General features: G+C 33.1%; 1 protein-coding gene across 1 annotated transcript; it reads left to right on the top strand.

Annotated features, from left to right (window-relative positions):
• Positions 1-2701: 2701 nt before the first annotated feature.
• Positions 2702-10836, top strand: LOC139484305 (S-antigen protein-like). The gene is made up of 4 exons (XM_071268041.1): positions 2702-2891; positions 6371-6538; positions 10019-10186; positions 10832-10836. Exons 1-4 carry the CDS (start codon positions 2702-2704, stop codon positions 10834-10836), a joined length of 531 nt encoding a protein of 176 aa, XP_071124142.1.
• Positions 10837-10964: the final 128 nt, after the last annotated feature.

Raw genomic sequence — 10964 nt, 5'->3', positions numbered from 1 at the left:
GTGTTAGAACAAAAATAACCGCTTGACTTCATTATATACCGTAACAAAAAAAAAGAGAGAAATAAAAGAACACATGAACAAATAAGAGGACTTATTCGAAAAAAAATAGCTTTGTTATTAGAGGCCGTGTGTTCATTTCGAATCTTCTCATTCAGGTAAGTAGGGGATTAACATGTAAACACAATTTGTTTCTGCTGATGTCTGATTTTTACACAAGAGCAATGTATTCAGTCAATAAAATACACTTACCACTTTTGTTTAAAATGATACACGACGAATGTTAAATATACAGCAAGTAATACCGGTCCTTCTGGAACACGTTTTCTATCACGATTATAGGTAAGGGTTGTGTTGTTCAATTTTTGTTTTTGTTTTTTATGAGTTGTTAAGTTGTAGGTCTTTGCTATCTCGTCTTTTATCTTTTCCCATGATGATGTCTGTTTTTATTTTATGTTATTTCGATTGCCCTTTAGTATCATCTCTCACGTGTTGGCTATTGTTGTTTTGCTGAACTTGGTACTCAGGTTTTTGAAAACGTATAAGGCAGTCAATGTAGGATATGTTTTAATATTGATGTCCTATCTGTTCTATATTGATTAACGTTCACAACAGCCACATGTTATAAAACTATTATTGTTTACTTTGAACACATTGTGACTTGGATTTAATATTGTCTCATTGAAAATCAACAAACAGCTTCTTATTTATGTACTAGTAGATTGATTACAATATACTTTCGAAGCTTCCCGACCCAAAATCATTCCATAACATTAGCTGAAAGGGGTTTTGAAAATACGTGGTGCAAGCAATAGTTCCAGAATATGAATATACTGATAGAATATTTGTGATACTGTTAAAAGGAAATGATGCAAGTGATACAAATTATCTTGTTATTTCAAAAACAGACTAGGGCTATATTATAGTTCAACTATGATTGCTTAAGCTTGAATCAGGGATTCCTATAAAATTATAAAATATCTATAATTACCAATGATACAATGTAGCTATCCACCAGGACCACAGATAAAAGGACATAGGTGTAAGCAACAATATGTTGCCAAGCGGCCTTCAACAATAATAAAATCTAGTGATGTACAATGCTAAAAAATACGGGCCTGACTTGAATAATAAAAATACTCAAACGAGAATCCCAATGGCCTAACTTATTATTAAACAATAAACGAAAAAGAAATATGACAGACGCCAATCTACGAGCATGAATCCGATACCAATTGAAATAACCGCAATAAATCCACGTATTAATAAAAATAAAATCCATGTGTGCTTTATTTACAGTGTAAAGTATGCAGAAATATTTTCCTTGTATCCACAGTTTATGACATGCGGACAGAAATATCAACTTGCGTACGGTTTAGGTAATGATGGTCCGGTTTGTAGATAGTTTAATATAAAATCGAATTAAACTATAGTTATTAAAGAACTTTTTTTGGTCTGGATGTTGACATGTTTGTGAAGGGACCCAGTGTATGCCTAACTTGTCAAGATGCAGCGAACTCACACTGAGTTTGCTATTTAACAAAAAGTACCCAATCCACATAGCGATGACATGGCCTTCCGACAGAATATCGGCTGTACAATCTAGTCGCTGTCCACATTTCAGTCGTTACTATTCGAGATGTGATTTTATATCCCTCTGACAATCAAACATCTTTATTAAATTTGGGTCCTGTTGATGTCATTTGCTAAAATTGCAACGTAAATGGGTTTTCGTGTGTAAACGTATTTTTCATTCATAATCTGTCTCATGACATTATACCCCGCTAGCTCAGCCGTTTACGTTACTGGTAGAGAGGGTTCGGCCTGTGCTTTTGCTCCAGGACTTCTGACAGCATACTGACAATACAACGAAACAATAAATTCAATAAGTGACAGGTATATGAAACCTAAAATATGACAGTGATGACGATTTGCCAAGCCATGTATTTGCTCATATAACAAATGACCAAAATTCATAAAACAGTTTCATATTTAATAGACAAAGACAATATAAATACAATATTTTCAATTTCATTGACCAGTTCAAGATCCAAAACCAAAACATGCGATAATAAAATTCTATTTCAGAGTAAGGCACGAACAATTCCGTAGATTGACGACCGTTACTCCAAAATACCCCTCGGATTAACCATCTGTCTAAATATCGCTATCAAAATGAACTCCATCTCTTTATGAACCCGAAATCATAAAATCACTAGCTAGTGTACAATTCCCTCTATTTATTCTGGAACGGAAACGTATTTTAATATTTTAGAACTGTTTGACTACAAGACCGAAAAGAAATATATCAAATGAGAAGAAATAAATATTTAAGTCAAACATCAAAATACAAAATAAAATGAAATTTTAAAGTACAACTTACCAGTACGAAAGTTTTCCCCAATCTAAAGAAATACTGCCCTGACGAGGTTTAAATATCCAAGTCTGGACATTGAGTTCAAGCACGAGATAAACGATCCCCGCGAAAAAGTGACCGGACAACTATAGTTATATATAATATCTAAAAATAGAAAAAGGGGAATTTACGATGACCCACAAACGTCACAATACCCCCTACCCAGAAAAACAAATCGTCCGCGATTTGACAACATAGTAAGACAATTTAAAGGACTAGACACGGTTGTCTTTAAACAGTTGAAATGTGCATTGTATTGTGTATATAATTTAAAATTTCAAAGTCTAAATGTTGATAAATGTCCAAGAAGGTCCAAACAGTGATGAAGGTCTAAATGGTGTCGAAGGTCCAAATAGTGATGAAGGTACAAATGGTGACGAAGGTCCAAATAGTGATGAAAGTCCAAATAGTGATGAAGGTCCAAATAGTGATGAAGGTTCAAATGGTGACGAAGGTCGAAACATTTCCATTGTTAAAGGCAATTTCATCATACACGTACGCGTTCAACAGATATTTCCATGCGAATTAAGAATTGAATCCATATACGTCTTTAATATTCTTTTACTCCAACAATGCACAAACACTGAAAAATAATAACTGACAAAAAATAGAATCAAATCAAGTATAAAAAAAAATTTTAAAAATCTTTATGTTTTTGGAGATACCGACAACCACATATATTAACATTTTACGTGCAGAGCACGGAGATTGGGGAAGGTAAAAATACTAAATTAACGTAATTTTGATAACATGTAATCTGAAATGAACTAAGGCCAAGCAATTATTTTCGAGAAAATCAGTACCGATTACATGATTGTGCTACCAGAACAAAACAATCATGAAATTAAACAGTATGACCAATATAAAATATACTATAAATCAATATATCAAATGCAATGAAGTTAAATAAGTGTGTATGATGTGTGTACTAAACCCAACTTCAGAAGTACAGTAAGCAAACTATTAAAGCATAAGAAAGATAACAATCACGTGCAAATGCTATTCTTTTATTTCAGAGTGCATTGTTTTTTCCACCCATGACTCTATATATATCTATATGTATACTGCCATACTGTGAATCGTAGTTCACGTATCAATATTATTCATAAATCATCTATATTCAGCTTAAACTACTGCACCACCAAAGCTAATGGTAGCGATGTATGGCCAGAGCAAAGCTAATACTTTCTATGTGCCTATTATATCCAGGCAGTTTCAACTGTATACTAGTGTTCAACTGGTCATGTGCATGGGTGAATCATAAAATCATGTATTTATTGTCATGTATACGATTAACATGAATAAGATTAAAAATACTGTATTCGTGTATTATTATTTTTTTATGCACCTTTAAAATTGGATTCAACACACTTTTTCTATATATCATCACATGCAATCTTCACTGCATTAATCTTTTACCATATATATGAATAAACTTATTCTATCACAAGACACCGTAAATCTATTATTATTATTAAAAAGAGCACCAGTGGAAGGCCAACTTTCATCACCAAACTCAATAATTTTTACACAACATATCAGGTTATTACCTTCCCGAATTACTTGAGTTAAGTTTAAATTCCTCCCAATGAATACGTTTGACTAAGATTAACGTCCATGCGCAGGCAAAATTGACCATTCACGCAAGACGCAAATCTGAAGTCAATTAATAAATAAATGAATATCTGAATAAATAGAATAACCCTGAAAAAACGTATACTAAACCCCTTAATAGCAAATAATATATAATAGATATATTCGAGTATGAAGGCACCGACTGTGTAGAAAACAATCCCTTATTCACAACAAGTCTATGCACGGACTTGTAATAAAAAATAACTAATACGTAAATTTACAACATAAAACAACCTATCAATGAATATGACTTTTTATAAAAACAATCCACAAATAATCAAATTTGCCAACATACAAAAACAAAGGTTTCGTACCCCTTATCTTAACGAAGTATCAGTTCATGACACACAATGACTGTAAATAGTCCAAATTCCGTTATTCCGCACATATATAAAATAGTTCTTCAGCATAACGCATCCTTGCTGCAGTCAAGAATATTATTCACATACGTTGGTTCTGACCTTGGTCAGGTGTCAGAACCAACCTTTCAACATACAGATTGTCCATAGAAATAAATCCATCAATATAAACGTTCGACTATAGTTATACTTCGCAGATAAGGAGGCACGACAAATACATACACTGTCGGCAAGGTAAAAAAAAAAACATTACGAAATAAACTTTTTTTTTATTTTATTTTTATGAACATGAAATGAATGATAACAACATTATGTTACACAGCCGGTGAAAAATCTGACAAGCTATACAATTTATATTACAAGCTCAGCCTTCCACTGTCGCTACCAATTTTTCTCGAGATTAAAATAAAATCAAAGTAATGAAGTGCGGAAGCTCGAAAATGAAATGAGAGGTCCAAAATCTAGTAAATCGGGGGACTCTAGTAAAGAGGGGGGTCCCTACGTGGCGCCAATGCAACGTAAATGGGTTTTCGTGTGTAAACGTATTTTTCATTCATAATCTGTCTCATGACATTATACCCGCTAGCTCAGCCGTTTACGTTACTGGTAGAGAGGGTTCGGCCTGTGCTTTCGCTCCAGGACTTCTGACAGCATACTGACAATACAACGAAACAATAAATTCAATAAGTGACAGGTATATGAAACCTAAAATATGACAGTGATGACGATTTGCCAAGCCATGTATTTGCTCATATAACAAATGACCAAAATTCATAAAACAGTTTCATATTTAATAGACAAAGACAATATAAATACATAAATATCGCGGTATCTCCATGTGCAAATATCAATTCAGAATTTCAATACATTTTCGAACTTCCCTTTTTTTTTAACAAACGATGCGGTGAAAAATACCCATTACAAGTTTACCAATTCAAAGAAGCGTTTGGCCTTAGTGCTATCTAATGGAATAAAATAATATGATACTAGAATTTTGAGGTGTCCGTTTTCTTAAAATATTGAGAGCTGTACACTAGTCGTCTTTAACTAAAATATTATTCAATCAATCAAGTTGTGACGTCAACCTTCCGAGACAAAAAAAAATATACCCACTGGTTCCCACCGACTTTGTTAGACTAGATCATGAACCTCATCATTCTATGACTAGGGAACAAAAATCGATCCAGTAAAAAAAAACCTCGCATTTCTCTATACCTGTTTAATTTTCAATCCAACCAGAGCAATGTCTGAAAACGTTTTTCAATATCATTGACCAGTTCAAGATCCAAAACCAAAACATGCGATAATACAAAATTCTATTTCAGAGTAAGGCACGAACAATTCCGTAGATTGACGACCGTTACTCCAAAATACCCCTCGGATTAACCATCTGTCTAAATATCGCTATCAAAATGAACTCCATCTCTTTATGAACCCGAAATCATAAAATCACTAGCTAGTGTACAATTCCCTCTATTTATTCTGGAACGGAAACGTATTTTAATATTTTAGAACTGTTTGACTACAAAACCGAAAAGAAATATATCAAATGAGAAGAAATAAATATTTAAGTCAAACATCAAAATACAAAATAAAATGAAATTTTAAAGTACAAGTTACCAGTACGAAAGTTTTCCCCAATCTAAAGAAATACTGCCCTGACGAGGTTTAAATATCCAAGTCTGGACATTGAGTTCAAGCACGAGATAAACGATCCCCGCGAAAAAGTGACCGGACAACTATAGTTATATATAATATCTAAAAATAGAAAAAGGGGAATTTACGATGACCCACAAACGTTACAATACCCCCTACCCAGAAAAACAAATCGTCCGCGATTTGACAACATAGTAAGACAATTTAAAGGACTAGACACGGTTGTCTTTAAACAGTTGAAATGTGCATTGTATTGTGTATATAATTTAAAATTTCAAAGTCTAAATGTTGATAAATGTCCAAGAAGGTCCAAACAGTGATGAAGGTCTAAATGGTGTCGAAGGTCCAAATAGTGATGAAGGTACAAATGGTGACGAAGGTCCAAATAGTGATGAAAGTCCAAATAGTGATGAAGGTCCAAATAGTGATGAAGGTTCAAATGGTGACGAAGGTCCAAACATTTCCATTGTTAAAGGCAATTTCATCATACACGTACGCGTTCAACAGATATTTCCATGCGAATTAAGAATTGAATCCATATACGTCTTTAATATTCTTTTACTCCAACAATGCACAAACACTGAAAAATAATAACTGACAAAAAATAGAATCAAATCAAGTATAAAAAAAATTTAAAAAATCTTTATGTTTTTGGAGATACCGACAACCACATATATTAACATTTTACGTGCAGAGCACGGAGATTGGGGAAGGTAAAAATACTAAATTAACGTAATTTTGATAACATGTAATCTGAAATGAACTAAGGCCAAGCAATTATTTTCGAGAAAATCAGTACCGATTACATGATTGTGCTACCAGAACAAAACAATCATGAAATTAAACAGTATGACCAATATAAAATATACTATAAATCAATATATCAAATGCAATGAAGTTAAATAAGTGCGTATGATGTGTGTACTAAACCCAACTTCAGAAGTACAGTAAGCAAACTATTAAAGCATAAGAAAGATAACAATCACGTGCAAATGCTATTCTTTTATTTCAGAGTGCATTTTTTTTTCCACCCATGACTCTATATATATCTATATGTATACTGTCATACTGTGAATCGTAGTTCACGTATCAATATTATTCATAAATCATCTATATTCAGCTTAAACTACTGCACCACCAAAGCTAATGGTAGCGATGTATGGCCAGAGCAAAGCTAATACTTTCTATGTGCCTATTATATCCAGGCAGTTTCAACTGTATACTAGTGTTCAACTGGTCATGTGCATGGGTGAATCATAAAATCATGTATTTATTGTCATGTATACGATTAACATGAATAAGATTAAAAATAATATATTCGTGTGTTATTTTTTTTTATGCACCTTTAAAATTGGATTCAACACACTTTTTCTATATATGATCATCACATGCAATCTTCACTGCATTAATCTTTTACCCAATATATGAATAAACTTATTCCATCACAAGACACCGTAAATCTATTATTATTATTAAAAAGAGCACCAGTGGAAGGCCAACTTTCATCACCAAACTCAATAATTTTTACACAACATATCAGGTTATTACCTTCCCGAATTACTTGAGTTAAGTTTAAATTCCTCCCAATGAATACGTTTGACTAAGATTAACGTCCATGCGCAGGCAAAATTGACCATTCACGCAAGACGCAAATCTGAAGTCAATTAATAAATAAATGAATATCTGAATAAATAGAATAACCCTGAAAAAACGTATACTAAACCCCTTAATAGCAAATAATATATAATAGATATATTCGAGTATGAAGGCACCGACTGTGTAGAAACGATCCCTTATTCACAACAAGTCTATGCACGGACTTGTAATAAAAAATAACTAATACGTAAATTTACAACATAAAACAACCTATCAATGAATATGACTTTTTATAAAAACAATCCACAAATAATCAAATTTGCCAACATACAAAAACAAAGGTTTCGTACCCCTTATCTTAACGAAGTATCAGTTCATGACACACAATGACTGTAAATAGTCCAAATTCCGTTATTCCGCACATATATAAAATAGTTCTTCAGCATAACGCATCCTTGTTGCAGTCAAGAATATTATTCACATACGTTGGTTCTGACCTTGGTCAGGTGTCAGAACCAACCTTTCAACATACAGATTGTCCATAGAAATAAATCCATCAATATAAACGTTCGACTATAGTTATACTTCGCAGATAAGGAGGCACGACAAATACATACACTGTCGGCAAGGTAAAAAAAAAAACCATTACGAAATAAACTTTTTTTTTATTTTATTTTTATGAACATGAAATGAATGATAACAACATTATGTTACACAGCCGGTGAAAAATCTGACAAGCTATACAATTTATATTACAAGCTCAGCCTTCCACTGTCGCTACCAATTTTTCTCGAGATTAAAATAAAATCAAAGTAATGAAGTGCGGAAGCTCGAAAATGAAATGAGAGGTCCAAAATCTAGTAAATCGGGGGACTCTAGTAAAGAGGGGGGTCCCTACGTGGCGCCAATGCAACGTAAATGGGTTTTCGTGTGTAAACGTATTTTTCATTCATAATCTGTCTCATGACATTATACCCGCTAGCTCAGCCGTTTACGTTACTGGTAGAGAGGGTTCGGCCTGTGCTTTCGCTCCAGGACTTCTGACAGCATACTGACAATACAACGAAACAATAAATTCAATAAGTGACAGGTATATGAAACCTAAAATATGACAGTGATGACGATTTGCCAAGCCATGTATTTGCTCATATAACAAATGACCAAAATTCATCAAACAGTTTCATATTTAATAGACAAAGACAATATAAATACATAAATATCGCGGTATCTCCATGTGCAAATATCAATTCAGAATTTCAATACATTTTCGAACTTCCCTTTTTTTTTAACAAACGATGCGGTGAAAAATACCCATTACAAGTTTACCAATTCAAAGAAGCGTTTGGCCTTAGTGCTATCTAATGGAATAAAATAATATGATACTAGAATTTTGAGGTGTCCGTTTTCTTAAAATATTGAGAGCTGTACACTAGTCGTCTTTAACTAAAATATTATTCAATCAATCAAGTTGTGACGTCAACCTTCCGAGACAAAAAAAAATATACCCACTGGTTCCCACCGACTTTGTTAGACTAGATCATGAACCTCATCATTCTATGACTAGGGAACAAAAATCGATCCAGTAAAAAAAAACCTCGCATTTCTCTATACCTGTTTAATTTTCAATCCAACCAGAGCAATGTCTGAAAACGTTTTTCAATATCATTGACCAGTTCAAGATCCAAAACCAAAACATGCGATAATACAAAATTCTATTTCAGAGTAAGGCACGAACAATTCCGTAGATTGACGACCGTTACTCCAAAATACCCCTCGGATTAACCATCTGTCTAAATATCGCTATCAAAATGAACTCCATCTCTTTATGAACCCGAAATCATAAAATCACTAGCTAGTGTACAATTCCCTCTATTTATTCTGGAACGGAAACGTATTTTAATATTTTAGAACTGTTTGACTACAAAACCGAAAAGAAATATATCAAATGAGAAGAAATAAATATTTAAGTCAAACATCAAAATACAAAATAAAATGAAATTTTAAAGTACAAGTTACCAGTACGAAAGTTTTCCCCAATCTAAAGAAATACTGCCCTGACGAGGTTTAAATATCCAAGTCTGGACATTGAGTTCAAGCACGAGATAAACGATCCCCGCGAAAAAGTGACCGGACAACTATAGTTATATATAATATCTAAAAATAGAAAAAGGGGAATTTACGATGACCCACAAACGTTACAATACCCCCTACCCAGAAAAACAAATCGTCCACGATTTGACAACATAGTAAGACAATTTAAAGGACTAGACACGGTTGTCTTTAAACAGTTGAAATGTGCATTGTATTGTGTATATAATTTAAAATTTCAAAGTCTAAATGTTGATAAATGTCCAAAAAGGTCCAAACAGTGATGAAGGTCTAAATGGTGTCGAAGGTCCAAATAGTGATGAAGGTACAAATGGTGACGAAGGTCCAAATAGTGATGAAAGTCCAAATAGTGATGAAGGTCCAAATAGTGATGAAGGTTCAAATGGTGACGAAGGTCCAAACATTTCCATTGTTAAAGGCAATTTCATCATACACGTACGCGTTCAACAGATATTTCCATGCGAATTAAGAATTGAATCCATATACGTCTTTAATATTCTTTTACTCCAACAATGCACAAACACTGAAAAATAATAACTGACAAAAAATAGAATCAAATCAAGTATAAAAAAAATTTAAAAAATCTTTATGTTTTTGGAGATACCGACAACCACATATATTAACATTTTACGTGCAGAGCACGGAGATTGGGGAAGGTAAAAATACTAAATTAACGTAATTTTGATAACATGTAATCTGAAATGAACTAAGGCCAAGCAATTATTTTCGAGAAAATCAGTACCGATTACATGATTGTGCTACCAGAACAAAACAATCATGAAATTAAACAGTATGACCAATATAAAATATACTATAAATCAATATATCAAATGCAATGAAGTTAAATAAGTGCGTATGATGTGTGTACTAAACCCAACTTCAGAAGTACAGTAAGCAAACTATTAAAGCATAAGAAAGATAACAATCACGTGCAAATGCTATTCTTTTATTTCAGAGTGCATTTTTTTTTCCACCCATGACTCTATATATATCTATATGTATACTGTCATACTGTGAATCGTAGTTCACGTATCAATATTATTCATAAATCATCTATATTCAGCTTAAACTACTGCACCACCAAAGCTAATGGTAGCGATGTATGGCCAGAGCAAAGCTAATACTTTCTATGTGCCTATTATATCCAGGCAGTTTCAACTGTATACTAGTGTTCAACTGGTCATGTGCATGGGTGA

This window comes from Mytilus edulis, chromosome 8, assembly GCF_963676685.1.
Source record: "Mytilus edulis chromosome 8, xbMytEdul2.2, whole genome shotgun sequence".
Lineage (NCBI taxonomy): Eukaryota > Metazoa > Mollusca > Bivalvia > Mytilida > Mytilidae > Mytilus > Mytilus edulis.
This window is presented reverse-complemented; position numbering and strand designations above follow the sequence as displayed.

Coding starts and splice junctions, on each gene's coding strand:
- LOC139484305 (XM_071268041.1), top strand. CDS start 2,702: ATGTTGATAAATGTCCAAGAAGGTCCAAACAGTGATGAAGGTCTAAAT. Junction 2,892..6,370: donor AAACATTTCCATTGTTAAAG/GCAATTTCATCA, acceptor ATGTCCAAGAAG/GTCCAAACAGTGATGAAGGT. Junction 6,539..10,018: donor AAACATTTCCATTGTTAAAG/GCAATTTCATCA, acceptor ATGTCCAAAAAG/GTCCAAACAGTGATGAAGGT.